The following is a 17,328-nucleotide window of genomic DNA, read 5'->3' as shown; positions in this document are numbered from 1 at the left end:
TGTGAAATGGGACCATCGCTCCTCTCCGCTTCAGAGGAGGCCGTGAGGGCTACACATGCTATCGGTCACGTGTCTCACGTGGTACAGGGCAACAAAGTTCCTTGCGGGGTATCGGAAATCGCCAATGCCGCCCTGCTCCCCCCACTCCCTAGGAGTACCCCTCACCGCCTTGGTGCCAACGGGACGCCTCAGCCATTGCGGACCAGCGACGGACGCCCGTTCACCCCCGCCAGGTCTGCGCGCGTGCGCGAGCCGCCGCGCTCAGGCGCCTGCCGAGTTCCTGCGCCTGCGCGAGCCCTCTGGCTCCCGGACCGGCGCAGGTAGCGCTACAAGTTGCAGGCGCGCGTGCGCACCGGGGACCTTCTGGAAGAGCTTCGCCTGAGGCGGGGCTGGGGATTGCGGCGTTTGTCTCCTGCGGAGGCCCGGCTGCTAGAGCCAGACCTGGCTTTGGGCCTGAGGTTAATCGTAACAATCATCGTAATTAATTAGAACGGGCTACCTTTTTTTTTTTTTTTTTTTTGAATACTTTTAACATGTATTGGCTTTTTGGGTCTTCACACTCCCCTGCTTTGGAAAGGTAGGTGTTTTGTCCTCATTTTAGGTCTGAAGAAAGCGAGGGTGCTGAGAGGGTAAATCATTTACCTAAGAGCACGGCTTGTTGGGGGCCAGGGCCGCTGGACGCCAAAGCCCAAATGCCTGTCCAAGACCCCACCCTACTTGCTGAAACTGGTGATTGTTAACGGACAGCTGTGGCTAGAAATAGCTTCTGTTCTCCTTTCCACCTAGTACAGCTAAAGGGGACGTTAAAATAGGTTTGGGGAAAAAAAAAAAAAAAAACCGGCTCTGCAGTGATTATGTAAAACTGCAGGCCACAGCAGTAGTCCTGAGGAGCCCGGACTCGCATCTGGTTCCCAAGCTTTGCACCGATGCGAAGGACGTTTGCAAACCAGCTGCGGAAAAGACCAGACACATTTGGCTGTAAATGAAGGCATCCGATGCCCGCCAGAATGTGAGGCAGGAGGAATCCTCATGTTGGTAGAAAGGAAAATAAAAATCAGGCGAAAGGCCCTAGGACGTCCACCAAAGAAAACCATCAAGCCGTTTGGAAAATAAAAAAAAAAAATAAAGCCACTTTTGTTACTTCCCTGAAAGAGATGTGTTGACTGATGTTGATAAATGCTGTTTTCTGTGCAGATCAAAAGCAAAACTAGGCCACCGCAGGGAGGGTCAAAGGCTACCAATGATAAAAGAACCAGGCGAGGCCTAGCAAAAGGCCGACAGCCAGGGGACAAGAGGCCTGAGAAAAAGAAAAGGCTACCCTCCTAGCTGAAGAAGAGTTTAATAAAAGGACGTGGCCTTTCCTTTACTGGGACTCCCAGATGCTTACAGAATTAGGCTGTCTAGTGTAATAGGTTACCTGAATTTGCAATGGAGGGAAAAAAAAACCCCAAAATATAGGTATTCAAATCTACATGAAATATTAACAAGCACGTGCGTCTACAGACTATTATTATGCCATTGAGCTCAGTGGTAGTCTCCAAGATCTTGAAGAATTAGAGACCGATTTGGTTTAAACAAAATTGCTATTTCAGGAGAGATTTCATCAGGATTTGAGGTACAGATGGTTGCCTTTGAAGTGCAAACCGAGGAAAGTCTAGCTCACTTTCCAGAGGAATTGACTGAACTGTGAGTTTCACCAAGACCCTCAGTTCTAGAATATAATATTGTTGCTCTTCTGGAACTTGTTATTCAGAGGTTTTGCTGAGTTGTTTAATATATAAAAACCGAAAGTTGTATCTCAAAGAGCTAGACTTTTGTGAAGAGGAGACAGTCTGTTTTAAATAGTTGAAATTTTATTCTCTTGACCTAAAACTAGGGAACACTCAGATAATCTATACCATGTTAGTATTCCTATCAGAGAAAACAGGCAAAACAATATTTAGAAAGCAGTAACAGTAATCTTATTACAAGCATTAGATGTTTTTAAAAAGTTGATACTACTTTATAATTCATCCCCTGTAATTGTTAAATGTATACGACAGATGTTAAAACCCCACATTTTGAGATGGTCTTCTACAATTAAAAACCCATACACCCAGATTTTCTGTAGGCTTCACAAACCAAAGAAGTAGATACAATGTGCAAGAGTCAAAGGATAAATAATATAAATATATATTAATTATATTACCTAAGTAAAGCCATAATCTATTAATACAGTTATGGATTTATTTCAGAAATTCAATTGAATATGTTACTGATAGTGTAATTTTCCAGTGTTGGTAAAGTTATTAGAGTTCTTCACTTTCATAGAGTCCAGATTGAGCTGCCAGACGCTGAAACTCTCCTTCAGGATTAAAAGCTTGTTTCACATCCAGACCTTTTCCGTTAAGTGCTAAATATTTGCTGAAAGTTGGCCTAACACGTAACTGCTTAGGAGGTGGAAGAGTTTGGTTTGGACGGGCTGAAATAGATAAAATAAAAATTAATTCAGAAAATCTGTTCTAAACAAATGGATTGCACGAGGTATTCATTATCAGACAGGAACAGGGAAAAAAAAATCGAAACTGATTATGTGGAAAATCCCTCAGATTTTATACTCTGCTGAGATTTGTGTTTCTTATTAATTATTCCTGGTTAAGTCATGTATAACACTTGACGTGACATACCTGTAACATCTAATCTTGTGTTACATGTGGTCACTCCAGCTTCATTAACTGCAGATACAGTGTACCACCCAGCGTCTTTTTTGTTTACATCTTTTATCAGTAAAGTAATTCTTCCAGAGTTATCATGATATAAGCTGAAAAGAAATAAAAAAATGAAAGTATAGGAATTAATTTTCCTGTCAAAGTTTATTTATGATGCCTCTGATTTACAGTCAGACTAATAAGAAAAAGAAGCATATGGAAATTCTGAGGCTATATCTAGTCATTGCCAAATAGCTATTGGTTTTCTTGAATTAAATACCCCCCATAATCTTGTTTATATCATCGATTTCCTCGAGCCATCTTTGTTTATTGTTAGTACAAAGGTAAATCCTAGGCTACTTTATGCCTTTAATTTCTGATTAGTGGAATCTGGCTTAATGAAATTTATTATATTTCTATATATGTTTTAAATACGAGACAAAAGGAGATCACAAATGCATGCCATTTATAATGCATTTCAAAGTATAACTGGATTCACCCACGTAAGCTAGAGTTAAGTCTAAAAATACTTATCCTACCTTATTCGATCAGTGTTGAATTGTACCATTTCATTATTTCTTTTCCAGAAAAGTTTTGGTGGAGGTACAGCTGAGATTTGGCATTCTAGCTTCACTGAGTCTCCCTCAAAAACTTTTTTGCTCTGTGGTTTATAGATAAACATTGGTGCTCTTCTATGTTCTTTAGCTACATATTAATAAAAAGACCAAGTATTTGAAATATTATAAAAAGATATTAAGTCAAACCAAAGTATTATGAATTTTGTATGTTGATATAAAAGTTTTTAAAAGTACTAATAACAGGATTGAAAGCTTTACGTTTTAGCTTTAGTTAAAATAATATGCAATACTGTTATATTATACCACTTAGGGTTCTAAAGCAGTAATGTAATGATGCATTGAATTTATAGTCATGTTTCATTCAAAGAATTTAAGTCATATTCTCATTTATCATGTCATCTATAGGGAGGCAGCCTGGGTGGCTGAAAGAGTACCAGACAACTTGGATTCAAATTCTCTATTTGCCCTACTAGCTGTGCCAAATTGGGGAAAACAATCAGTTTTATCTACTGTAAAATGATACAATACCCAAATAATAGTGACTGCTGTGCCCACCATAGAAAATTATTGTGAGGATTAATTGAGATAATGAAGAAGCACTCTGTAAACTATAAAATATCATACAAATGTCAGTAAACATTATGTCTTTACTTTTCTTCAAATACCTGAGGGAAAGGAGGAAATGGTGCTATACTACTATAACCCTAGCTTTTCTGAAGGAGAAATGAGACGACCGGACAGATGACTGCCAATGTCTCTTCCAGCTCTAACATTATAGTGTTTCTGGAGCTGTTGGCACAAAAAGGATTTGCCCAAAACTTAATTACTTGAATTGTTTTTTTTTTTTGTTTTTTTTTAATTTCCAGATCACTAGTATTCCCCTCAGACTTAAGAATAATCTTAAGATTTTTCCTTGATCTGGGTAGAATACAGACTCAAAAAGATTTTCCAACTCGATCAAGCTTTTGTATAATAAACAGTGAATTATATAGAAAAGTATGTCTTATGCAACATACCATGGCTTAATCCATTATAAACGTGATATATTTAAAGCACTGAAATTATTTTGAAACAACATCAGTTTTATGAGAACTTCCTTACAAAGACAAATTTGAGACATGAATTTTGCCATGTTTGTTTTCTAAAGCATACTTTTGCCATACTTGTTTTTCTTGTCATAATTAGAGACTAGTTTCCTAGTAAAGGGAACATAATCTAAGACTAAAAGTTGACATTTATTCTTCAGTTTTAAACTGTACATGATTGTGACAATTCTGTGAAAATGTGAGTCAGATTGATTATTTTCGATTGTAGACCAGAGAAATGATTAGACTACAATTTGTGACTTTAAAACCCGTTGTTACATCTAGAAATGCTTGTACTACCCTATGTCTGTCTGAAATTGTACCGGTTTTTAATTTCCTTTCCAGAAAAGCTTTGTTGGTAGATCTGTCATTCTAGTTTCACTGAGTTTCCCTCAAGAACACGGTTCTCCTCTGCACCCCACCATCTGTGGCTTTTAGGTATAAACTGCTGTTCTACTGGGTTGTATAGTATAGACATTAGCTTTAACTATAAAGTCCTCTGGGATTTTCTTTTTTAATACTTTCTTTTTTAATACTGCAGGATTAAAGATACTCTAGGATCTCTCTTGGAAGGCTTACCCAAGACATCCAGCTTTACAGTAAAGGTGGCTTCTCCTGCTCTATTCTTGGCAACACACACATAAGCCCCTGCATCTGAAGTTCTGACCACTTCAAAGATGAGTGAATGAAAACCCTTCTCAGACACTATCATTTTGTGCAAATCATCTGATTGAACTGGTCTTCCATTTAGATACCATGACACATCAGGAGCTGGCAGTCCGCTTACCTAGAAATGAAAATACAAGGAGATGACAGGATTTTAAATTATAGCATCACTGGAACCCATTTGTATATTTATGAATTTTAACAATTCCAGTATCTAAGTGGGTTTGTGATTGAAAATGCAATGCAAGAGCTTAAAAAAGGCATTTGCTTTCAATAATTTTGAACAAAACAATGGAAATGAAAACTCTTGAATATAATATTTTCAGACTATTTCAAACCATATCTAGCTCTTTCATATAACCTTTAAGGTCTCTTAATTACTATATTTAGAACATTATATTTATTAGGTGGTAGGCACTATTGTGAGTACCTTATACCTGTTTCTCAGTTAATCCTCAAACAACTGTATGAGGTAGGTACATTTATTATTCTCATTTTACAGATGAGACAAAACACAGAGGTTAAGTGACTTATCCAAGGTTACATAGCTGAAAGGTGGCAGAGCCAGGATTCAAACCCAGGTAAGCTTGGCTCCAGAATTTGTTTTTATCCACTACACATACTGCTTCTCAAGCTGTGTAGCAAGCTATGAAGAGCAAGAGGATATTGTTCAAAACTTAGTATCCCATTGTTCATTTTCCTTCAGTATTTTTTAACTCTTTTCTTACTTTGAAGTCCATTCTGCAGAATCTTCCTTCTTCAATTGACATGTTCTCTGGCACTTGAATGAAACGAGGCGGGTAATATTTCTCCTGGATTGCATCCTGATCATTCACACCTCCCCTTGAAGATGATCGACTTCTACAAAAATATTTTAGTAATCACTATGCAGAAAAATTGTCATTGCCCTTCCTTTCACATAAATACAGGTTAGCCATCAAATTGGAAACCCCAGAGGCTATACTGTTTGATCTGATAGTGTAGTAACAATGGAAAGAGGCCTTAGGGCTACATTTAGTTGTGGCATATTTGATAACTGTTAGAAGTGGTAGCAATTTTAAACATCTGGTACAAATTACACATCTGTGTTTCTTTTTTTACAGTGCCATGAATTGATGAAGAAACTGACCTATTAAAATGCAGAGTACCCCATGGACAATTCTTATCACATGCAAAGATTGTATAATTAGAATTGGGTTTTTATTATCATGAGAAAGTTGTTTATTATGGAAATGTGGTCCTGGCTTATTTGACCTAAACATTTAAAAAAACTTCCTCTTAGATAGTTCTAATAATTAACAGATAAAAATTGTGATCATCTCTGACATTAGAAAATTCACATTGTTTTTATAAAAGGTATATAGGAAGCTTACAGGATTTATAAATATATTTTTAAGCTGAAAACAGGTAGCAAAATATATATTTTTAAAATTAAATATTTTTTACCTTACTTGTGACGTAGGAACTTGCAACCGTGCATGTTCTGAATTGTGCTGCTTGGAATGAAAACAAAGCGATAATGTTAACATTCACATTTTAGCTTGAAATGAAGTTGAACTAAGTGTAGTTGTAGTTGAAAGGAACATTTCTATGTTGGCTGTATTTGTATGGTCACGGTTAGTTCTATATATTTAGCTTTTAAGCATTTAAAATATAGTGCACTAACCTAATAGTCCAGCAAGAAATGCCACAGACATGATTTACGAAAATTAGATAGACTTTGAATTGATAGTGGTTCATTTTTCAGATGACTATTTTGTGACAGAGGATATGTCCCTCTTGTGTATTTGAAATGGGAGGACATAGTACAGGTTGTCCTTTAATAAAACAGGAATAGACATGAAGTCACTTGCGTTGGCAGTAGGTAACGGAGTATGATGCCTGCTGCTCAAAAGTGGCACCGACAGCAGTAAACATATTAGACTGGAAAATACTTCTCTTTTTATAGCTCATGACACAAAATCCTGAAGACATGTGTAGGGCCACGAAAAGGCTTTGAAAAACAACATTAATTACTTCCTGATTAATAAAGGTGTGTTTAAGCAGACATCTTTAGGATTTATATCTGAGCACCAGAAAATTATTTCTGTTTGAGAATAAAATCAGGAATTGATGAAAATTATAATAGAATTAATAAATTGATCAAATATTTAGTGCCTGTTTTGTGTATTTCACTGTGCTTGGCATAGTGGGATGCAGAGAAGTGGAAAATATATTTCCTACCCAAATACCTTAAAAACATCTCTATAGTAACACAGCCAATCAGTACAAATAATTTATTTTTGGATGGATATGTTTAATATATTTTGTTTTTTTAAAATAAATTCTTAAAATTCCATAACAATTTTTGGCTAGCCTTAAGGTTTTCTAAGCAAAATGTCAAAACAACAATTCAGTAATCAAACAAATCAACTAATTTTTTTGGTAAAAAATAAAAATCCAGTTAAACTGAAAATATCCAAATTAAGTTTTTTACTTTTTCCCTTAGTGGTGGTTTGAATATGTATATATTTGTATTCATAGATGTGACACTTCAGTTATACATAGTTTGCTGACATTTTGTATTATTTAGGTAGAATGCTTGAAGTGTACAAAAAAATGTAAGATTTATCTTTTCTGATTTCGTAATGATATATTTTGCTGCTATCCCTTTTCCTGTTACCATCACCTTCCTTTTAAAGCTTTTAAAGAATGAATGAGAAAAACAATATATCCTTGCCCTTGAAATCATAATTTATAAGTTAAGCCATCATCAACATAGCATTACTTTGAGTTACTTCTAATAGAGGTAAAATTGTGTCTTATTCTTGCTGTAATCTCTTGTACCACCACAGTAGGTGTTCCATATAAATTAGTTGAATGAATGAATGCATGAACTGTTCAAGAGTCAAAAAGAGATTTAAATTCTGTTTTCAGTTTCTAGTTACTTGTTTTGTTAGACCCTGCTCCGTCCTTCTTAGTAGTACTATGCCATTTAACAGAAACAAAAATCTTGTTTTCAGCTACTTATACGTAGACGCTTGGTAGTCTTAAATGCCCAGTTTCATCCCTTTGGTTCCCAGTTTCTTGTGGACCTTTGGGGAAGGAATGAAAGGTAACTACAGAAGGAAGACGGAGCAATCACAGTTTAGTCTGCCTCTCGAACTGCACATTTCTATTCAGGGTTAAGTTTACTTGTTAAAATGAAGTTGGTCAGGCACAAGCCTATGAGATGGATGCTCACTTTATACTCTCCATAAAGTTAATCCCTTTTTGGAAAGAATGTTTTTGTTTATCTTGGAGCCATTTACTCACAAGCAGTTTTTTGTCTTTTTTTTGTTTTTTTTTTTTGGTTGGTTGATGGTTTTTAATAAGCGCTTGTGAATACAAAACATGACAAAAGGAATAGGATGTTTCATTGTGCCACGGGTATATTTTAAAACATTGAAATGAGTTTATGAGGAAAGGTTATAATTCCTTTGGTTTAGAGTTTTAACTTCTGTCGTACTGAAGACTTACAACTTAAATTATCTGTCCATGCAGATAATTGTAGAAAGTTCCTAGGTCTAACTGACCCATGCATGTCCAGATGAAAAGTGACTCTTTAGCTTCCTGGTGTTTTGTCTTTGTGATATTTTCTTGTGTAGATTTTAGAACCACCAGAAAAATGGGGTAAAATTGAAACTATGTATATTTCAGCCCATCATGGCCTCTCCCGTGGAAGTGATTGACTTTTGCTTCAAATGCTATTTATAAACATTTAGAAAAGAAGGCATTTAAAAATCACACACAAAACGCTCTGGTTAGATACAGATTATTTTAATTTACCTGTGGTGAATTTTGTGCTTCACTATCATTTTCAGCTTGAAACACAGCAGCTGCGTTCTGTGGTCCTAGCAATCTGCGAGCCATCTTCTCCTCATATGTTAGCCGCTTTAACGATTTAAGTCATTAAGGAGATAGTAATGAGAGTTAATAAAAGTTATTTGTACAGCTTTATCTTAAAGCCATCAAAAATTCTACCAAAGAAGTATAATTCTGTCTATTGAATTGTAGATACTGTATATTTAAGAAGACCTGTTCTTTTCTTCAAAGTACTCCCTTCCATTTTAGTGCCACTTCCCACATCTATAATACTTCCATTTTCTTTTTGCACCTAGGAAAGGCAGGCACAACCACCCTTAGATAAGGTTCTCCCAAGTAAAGGGAGAGTCTTTCCCTTCCTCCTTGTGTGCTTGTCCTATTTGGCACTGTCTTCGAATATAGTACTGCATGTCTTCACGTTGAGAAATTACTTTGATTAAATGAACACTGAATATTTGACTTACTACTGGCTGAAAGCAGTGTAACAGGTATGTTGCATGTATTTGGAGTAAAGGCTTATAGTACTGTTTCAAAGACAGATGATTAATACAATGTGCACGGTAAGTTACCGAATAAAAACTATAGCTATTTGTTCATCAATAATATACACCAAAATACATGAAGAAGTCACATTGACAGTATTTCCTATTAGTTATTTAGTCATCAGATGTATTTTATGAGAGGGTAATGCCTAAAAGCATTCAGATTAATTTTTCAGGTTAATTTTTCCTTTGCTTCATTTTACTACTGAAAATCAAGAGGTGATTTTATTATATAGTCATAGATCTCTGAGACAAAGAACTTTCTTATTCAGATTAGATTTTATAGTTTAATTGGCTTTAGTACAGAAGAGGGATCTTGCTCACTTGATTTCCATTATGAAGAAGGCTGTCCTTGCATTTTAGCTTTCTCTCCAAATCTTGAATCAGAGCTTCTTTTGATCCTTGTATTTCATGGTCAGGAGTACTTGGTGTGGGCTTAGCGTTTGCACTTTGGTATAGCTTAGCATTTACAGGTTGGCCAACTGACGGTTGTTGACAGCTTTAAGAAGAAAAAAATACATTTGTTTAAAAAGATCGTTAGAGTAAGATATATATGTAAAAGAGATCTGGCCTTGTTTTGTCAATTACTTTTAGCTAGGTTGAATCCATAACTTAGTAGTACTAGTGTTACTAAAACCACCAATTTTCCTAACAACAGCCAAGAATGATTTTGTAAGAATGGTTACCAGCTTTTTTTTCTTTTGGTCTTGGCAAGTGCAACTTAAGTGGCGGGAGGAACAATTTATATAAGATGTAAGGAGGATGTCCTTCCTTGAAGATCTTCCCTAAGGAAGTGAGAGGAAGTCTAGTTACTGGCAGCTTGCAAGCTCTTCTAAGCTTACAACTGAATTTCAGAAGTTTGATTGCTAGGTGAATATAAAGCAGTGGTATGCTGGAGTTGACTCATGGGCTCAAGAGAGCTGATTTTTAGCATGTCTTCCCAGCTTCCTATGATCTCATGTTGACAATTTGAAATTGGTGATGGTGGGAGTATCTACACCAGGAAAATTGGTAAATACCACAAATCATGCTCCTTCCTTCAGCTGACTGTTAAACTTTTACCAGTATAACTATTGGTATTTAGCGAATATTCTATTGCTTTGAATAGAGTTTACAGCTTACATTGGTCTCTGGCTTTTCTGTTATTTTCCCGTTCCTGTTAATTTCATATTCTAGAATATCCAAGTATGGCACTATATGACAAATAGCTTCTATAATAATGACAGTTTCTTTAACATTGCTAATGTGATTTTTTTGGAGAAAGAATGATTAGAAGAGGGAGAAAGAAATGTAAACTGAAAAAAGGGGGGAGGGTTGGAAAAAAAGGGAGCAAATTTGAACAGTAGTTGAAATCCTTATTTCACGTTCTGGTCCTAAATTTTCTTCTGAGATGTTCCTGCCCCTCCCAGAGTTTCCCTGTTGATTCCGATAGAGGGCAGGGGTCATATTTAGGGACTCCTGTATTATTAGATCTGTTAGGTAGCTCACAATTTTCACAGTGCTTTGTTCAGATTTCATAGTTTATTCGTTTAGGGCACTACAGGTGCTAGCTTATATCTGTTTAATGTGAGAAAACTGACCACTACCCTCAATATTTTACCGTTACAATAAATGTTTTCCACTTATCCAGATGAAGCAACGTTGGTCTGTTCTGTGACATGTTCCTGTTCAGATATTCTCAAGAATCATTAAAATAACTTGTAAGCTAAGTAGAGATGCTTCTCTGAGTGGAGCCAGAGTTTTAATTTTTGTAGACTTTGAAGACTTTGTTAGTAATCTCTAGATTGTAAACATACTGAGAAAAATGTCTTATTCCTCACCATAATGTCATTTATATCCACTGACACAGAGCTTGGATATAGGTGATTCTGTCAGGTGGATGAATGTTTTCACTTTATTCAAGATGCTCTGTATTCAAAGTTGATGATACGCATTTCTCCTCCTTACATTTCAGATCTTCAGGATTGTCTATATTTTTAAAGTATGATTTGTTCTGTTAAGTAAATAACCAAATGTTTAAATAAATAGTTTTTGTTTTGTTTTGTTCATTTGCTTGTTTTAAGATTGCATTCCCAGCTCAAAGTGGTAAAATTCCTTTGGTCTTACAGATATTTTTCTCCAACTGTATGAAGTTATAGTAACTTTTAAAAAGTTTTTTGTAGCTAGCCTACCATCTTTGTAGAAGTCACACATTTCTTAAAGTGAATTAGCATTAAATAATTCTGTTTTCAGGCTGTCATAAAATAATGCAATGTATCTGAGAAATCTTGAGGAATTATCAAAACCAAGACTGAGAATCACTGATGTATTTGTAACCTCAGTCACTTTATTCATGGAATACACCCATCATTACCAGGTTAGATGGCTTAAGTTTTAGATCTTGATATTTACTCATATTTATAAACTAATATTATACTTGCACATTGCCGTATAGGTCTTTTTTTCCCTATCATTAATCACCCAAATCCCTAATTTTGTTACAGATCAGGAAACTGAATCACTGAGTAGGTAAGGTAAAGTTGCTGAATATCACACAGCGAGGTTTTTGAAAGGAATAATTGGAATTAAAGAGTTCTCTCAATTTCCAATCTGTGGTTTGATCAACTGAATAGAACGTTTGCTTAAGGGTGTCCTACTGATGAAAAGCTAAATAAAGCTTTCAGACTTCTCTCGGTCAGAATCCAAGGGATTATTTTAGCAGACATGGCAAACTTAAGCCCATCATAACAATTGAGGGAGTTGTGCACAAATGTTCAAAGGGCCAGAGCTTTCCACCCTGTGCAGCTGGGCACTGAGTGGGTATCAAGTGGCTGCGGGAAGATTAAAAGAGTTATCTGTGGTTGCTGAAAATAGAACAGCTAAAGCTAGATCTTTGATCTCTTGTTTGGGGACCTCCTGTGTTTTATTTTTTCTTCATTTTTGCCTTTCTTCTTATTAGTTCTGTTCACAGAGCTAGGTATCTGGTTGAGGTTCAGTAATATTTATTTGATGGCTTTATTTTCTGGACAGGAATTTGGAGTAGAATTGAAAGACTTGACTAAGAAAAATAGTCACAAAGGTTATTTCAGATTTAAAAATGCTCGTATAGGAAATTTGGAAATAATTGAAAGTTAGGAGGAAAAAGATCATCATCTGGGTACAATGTGACCAAGAAAAATCTCCCTTGTGTGATAATGGAAATAATGGGAATTTGGAGAGAAAAGAGAGGGCTCTTAATTATTCAAGGATCTTTGAAAAATACTAGACCAAATCTGTAAGAATGCCATTTTTGGCTGTCAGCCATTTCAAATGGTTCAACCTAATATCGATAGGATTCTAACAAATATTTTTGGCTTTCCTGGTTTTTATTCTTAAAAATATTGAAAAAGTTTCTTTGCAAGTTGAATTGCTATAGTCAATTTAACTAGGTTTCCAGAGTTGTCACCAACAATAGGAATCTCTAGAAAAAATTAGCCGCTAGAGAAGACGGAGAGAAATTAGCAAGAATTTCAGCAAATCTGTCAATAATCTCGCAACAAACAAAACATTCCATCAGACAATTTTTTTCGGATGTCTTTGATTTAATTCTCTGATGTTCTAGCCAGCTAGGGAACAGGAAAACTGATAGCCCTAACTTTGCATAAGCACAAAGTATTTAGTTCACATTTTAAAAAAAGCACAACCACTGTGTCCTTCGTATCATGTTCTCCTAGGACAGTTTTAGGGCTGTGAAAAGAGTACATGCTTGCATAAGGCTGCAGGTATTCTTCCCTGTATTTAGATCAGCCTAACCAATTTGAAAAAGTGTTGTTTTAATTACCGAAGGAAACCTTAAAGTCATAAACCTTTATTCAAGCCTTTCTTCTGATTGTAGTAAGGAAAATTCATACTAACATTAGTGTCTGAATCACAGAATTTCTCTTTAGCCAAGTGGATGTTCAAGATCAGAGGGGAAAATGGATAGGAAAAAAAAGACTGAGAAGAAATTTAGTAGCCTCTGCTTATGTGAGAGGAAATCCTACCTGAAGATGAGCAGACAGGTGTTCTTCATCTCAGCTAAGCCCAGAACTAGAGCCATTAAATTTACAGCTTGAGGAACTTAGCTTAGAACTGGGGGAATAATTCACTGTTCTTGGGTATGTTAGAAAATTTTTTTTGAAGATGGAAAATAATTGGTAAATAATTGTATGGATAATAGATGATTTGGGTTCAGCTCAGCCTGGACATTGGAGAATGGGTCAGATGACCTCTTATTTCCAGTACCCTGGTTCAAGTGTTCTAGGAGAATTATGGAATGAGACGTCGAGGTCACATAGCCTTTTTAGATAGTGAAGAATGAACTACTGCATCACTCCACCCCATCGTCAGATACAAGCTCGCTATGTATGCAGTACATACCCATATGTATGTATTTTAAAAACTCACTTACTTGGAGTCCACAGTGGAAGGGAATTTACTGCTACTGTAATCAGGCTGTGATGGTAATATGGAGCTGAGAAAGCTGGCTGGTGACTGGTTGTAGGTGGCTGTAACCCTTTGGCCTGGGTTGGAGCCTGGAAGCTGCTGGGGAGAAGCAGGAAAAGCAGAGGAGGACATGGTGATGTGCGAGCTCATTGTTGAGGAAGCAGAAAATCTTTCCTCTGTGCACTGGCGGGGCTGGATGATAATGGAAGACTGTTTGTTCTGGCTAGAGTAGCTGGAGGTTTCTGGTCCGGGAGGCTGCAGTCTGGAGCCATATGGATTTTGGGACTGGATGAAATGTTTTGGCCGTTCGTAGTTAAACATGCTTAGCTGGTATATGGAAGATGAAGGCAATTTATTACTACAGTGATTTGCTCCTGGAGGGGTGGGATCCTGAATTTGGGGCTGCAAGCCTGGAATTACAGAAGGTTGGAAGGAGTCAGAAGCAGCCTTGGTGTGCCTCTTGTGGAGATCCTGGGAATGCTGTACTCCTGGCTTTGATGGAGTGGCCTTCTCTTGAAGAATATTGTTCCTTCAAAAGGAGAAAATAATTCCGTTACAATATTTGTGTAAAGACAGTACTGTTTATTTAATATCCTTCCGAACTTAATGCACTTTTTTTTGAGCTTATATGCTTTCAAGGTCATCTCAAGGTGGAACTTTCCTGGCTTCTATACTTCCCTTTTATCTTTTATTTTGAACAAATGACTTTTCCCTTGAGAATAAGAAAAAAGGATTCATTAGTGTTTGCTCTGGGTAATTCTTAAAGCATGCCCAGGGGCTTCCAGATGCAGGAGCGCAAAGTTTGTGTTTGTCAAGTGGTTATTTATGAAAAGATATTCTGTGATGTTGCTCAGTGCGATAATTTTATGGTCTCATGATCAGCTTTTTCCCAGAGGCTGCAGTTTCATTAAGCACAGAGATTCAATGATTTAAAATTACGTATTAGCAGTTAAATATATAACGTCAGCTTCCATTCAGTTTGAATCCTTCCCATTGCTCATCAAAAGCAATGAACAGCTCTTGTGATATACCAATTAACTCATGTCCTAGTGATCTGTGATGAATGATGTCGTAGTAAATCAAGGGGAGCAATATGCTGCTTTTGCAAAGAACATTATTTTAATATCCATATTTATTCCTTCATCCTTACACAATTTCACAGAGTGAACATCTATAATTCACTGTTGTCAACTGTGAGTGGATTTTTTTCACCTTACAATTTACGGCTTGTTTTTCTTCCCTTGATTCCAAATTTGATCATAGTACTAAACTAGACTGTTATTCAAGAGTGACTGGGTTTGTGTCTCTCTTTGTGTATATAATATATGTTACTGACTGCATTCCAGAGCCATTTGTAAATTTTTTGTTATTTTTTAGATTATGCTATCTAGCTATTGGTCTTGATGTTCTCTTAATTATTTAGTTTTATTTTTTATTATTTTACCTGTTTAATATGTATTTTAGACTAATTTTGAAATTATTTTAGCCCCTCTCTTATTTTTTCCTTTTGAAACAGCAAACAGGATGTACAGAAGGAAGTAAGGCAACAACTATGAAGCCAGCCTAGATGTTACCAAGAAAAGATGGGTGCCATTTCTCTTACTTTTCTCTGCATTGGTTTACCTGACTTCCTACAGTAGATCCCCATTTTTCTTTAGATGAATCATATGTCACTAAAATCACCTTAAGCAATTACACATCCCTCTATTTCTTCCATTAGTGTAGTAAATCTAAGCAGAACTGTATACAGACATTATACACAAAGGCTAGCCCTATAAATTGTTATAGTATTGATTCTGTCTTTATTCAAAATATCAGGTAATTTAGTCCAAAATACATTTAGTTTGTTTCACATAGAGATACTGAGAACCAACACTGAGATAATGGTAAATCAAACTTAGTTAATAAAATTAGCCAGTGTTTGTCATTATTGAAACAAAATCTTATAATTATTTTATTTCCTATCTTGAAGAAAGTATCGTTTTTAATGAAAAATTTCTAGACAGCTTCATTCTATGGTTGTGCATGTAGTTTAAATGAAAACTGGCAGCTTTGGGAAAGAACAAAAATGCAACTAAATAGCCAAGAGAAAGATTCTATTGAAAAGAACACTTAAAAAGTCATGTAATACTCAATTTCAAGTTTATGATCACAAGTACATTCAACTAGAGTGCATTTTTGTAATTAACTAAATTAGGCCTTTAAATTGTTGGGGAAAAACATCCAGAAGGAAGCTTTAAATAGTTCTTAAAAAAAGACTCTATTTCAAAGCAAGTAGTTCTATAGTTAATTTCATTCCATTAAGAATTGAATCTAGTTTGTTTCCTGAATTCCTTTTTGGGCAGGCAAATGATTCAGATGCATTTCAAATAGCAAGGAATAAACTGTTTAACAAATAGCTAGCAGATATTTTCCCCAAAGTCCTCTATTTTTCTTCACAGATATTTCTAGAATGTCAACTGTCTCGTTCATTTTGGTATTGGCCTACATAGTTAAAATTTACTGTTATTTTTTAAAGTTCAATTAAAAATATTTTCTTTGAAAAATTTTATTTTGTTCTTGTCTTACCAAATTTTATACAGGTATTCACACAGGTAACTCTGAAAGTCTTTTCTTCATGGTTATAATTACTGTTCAACAATTCAGTTCTAGATTAGATTCTAGTACATTACAGTATCATTTCCTTCTAAATAATGTTAAATAAATTTAAAGATTTCATAAATAAAATACTATTCAGTCTCCTATTTAAAAAATCTTAACATTTCCCCCCATCCTACTATAGCACAGACTTGCACACAAAACTGATTGAGGATATTTTGAAGCTGTAGGATATCACCACAATTACAGACAGACCAAGTGTCCCCTTTCAAGGAAAAACGATGACTTAAAAAATAATAACACATAACTATCTTTTCTTCTACCTTTTCTATAATGCCTTCCAGTTTCAATGGAATGAATAGATCAGTTTCTCTTCCAATCTTTGTATAATACCATTATGATGATGTGGCTTTCACACTCTATCTGAAGATCACTTCTGTACACACTCCGCTGATTTGGACAAAAAACAAAACAAAAAACCTGTAGCAGGAATAAAGAAGGGACTTACCGGTAGTTCCAGAGGGTGCCAGCTGGGTTTAACTCACTGTTGAAGGGAAGGAAGAGGCATCCCGTTCCCTCACAGACTAATCTAGTGGCTCTGTGCTTAATATTATAGCACCACTGACTTTTACCGGCTGCCAAACAGTGACATCTGATGTGCTTGCCTGTCTACCTACCTATGCTGGCATGTCAAAGTAAGAGTCCACAATCTAAACAATATCTCAGATGTCTTAGTGATATTTAAGGAGTGGGATTACATGAGCTTCTCTTGCAGGCCTTTTTATTTTAGATATGAATTTTAACTATGAGCTTTAACAAGCTCTTGGGGAAGAGCAGTGAATTGGGAAATGGGAAAAAGTATAAAGAAAACTCAATTTCTTTTATC

General features: G+C 35.9%; 1 protein-coding gene and 1 long non-coding RNA gene across 4 annotated transcripts; one reads left to right on the top strand and one right to left on the bottom strand.

Moving 5' to 3' along the window:
- Positions 1-1,818: 1,818 nt before the first annotated feature.
- Positions 1,819-17,059, bottom strand: LOC308495650 (myotilin). 3 transcript variants are annotated; one of them, XM_081080621.1, is made up of 11 exons: positions 16,951-17,059; positions 14,265-14,373; positions 13,810-13,940; positions 9,726-9,900; positions 8,824-8,928; positions 6,463-6,509; positions 5,745-5,877; positions 4,930-5,137; positions 3,227-3,392; positions 2,667-2,800; positions 1,819-2,461 (listed from the first exon to the last, which is right to left on the bottom strand). In XM_081080621.1, exons 5-11 carry the CDS (start codon positions 8,905-8,907, stop codon positions 2,289-2,291), a joined length of 945 nt encoding a protein of 314 aa, XP_080936747.1. In that variant the 5' UTR covers positions 8,908-8,928; positions 9,726-9,900; positions 13,810-13,940; positions 14,265-14,373; positions 16,951-17,059; the 3' UTR covers positions 1,819-2,288. The 3 variants fall into 3 exon arrangements, with proteins under 3 accessions (XP_080936747.1, XP_080936746.1, XP_080936745.1); XM_081080620.1 differs by having other exon boundaries at positions 13,810-14,373; positions 16,951-17,040; XM_081080619.1 differs by having other exon boundaries at positions 1,840-2,461; positions 6,463-6,512; positions 13,810-14,373; positions 16,951-17,040.
- On the top strand, positions 5,466-7,170 carry LOC308495651. The gene is made up of 3 exons (XR_013993024.1): positions 5,466-5,597; positions 5,752-5,945; positions 6,120-7,170. It is a non-coding gene; the product is annotated as an uncharacterized lncRNA (long non-coding RNA).
- Positions 17,060-17,328: the final 269 nt, after the last annotated feature.

This window comes from Rhinolophus hipposideros (assembly GCF_964194185.1).
Source record: "Rhinolophus hipposideros genome assembly, contig: HAP1_SCAFFOLD_477, whole genome shotgun sequence".
NCBI lineage: Eukaryota > Metazoa > Chordata > Mammalia > Chiroptera > Rhinolophidae > Rhinolophus > Rhinolophus hipposideros.
The sequence above is the reverse complement of the archived record's forward strand: the minus strand, read 5'-3'. Positions and strand labels throughout refer to the sequence as shown.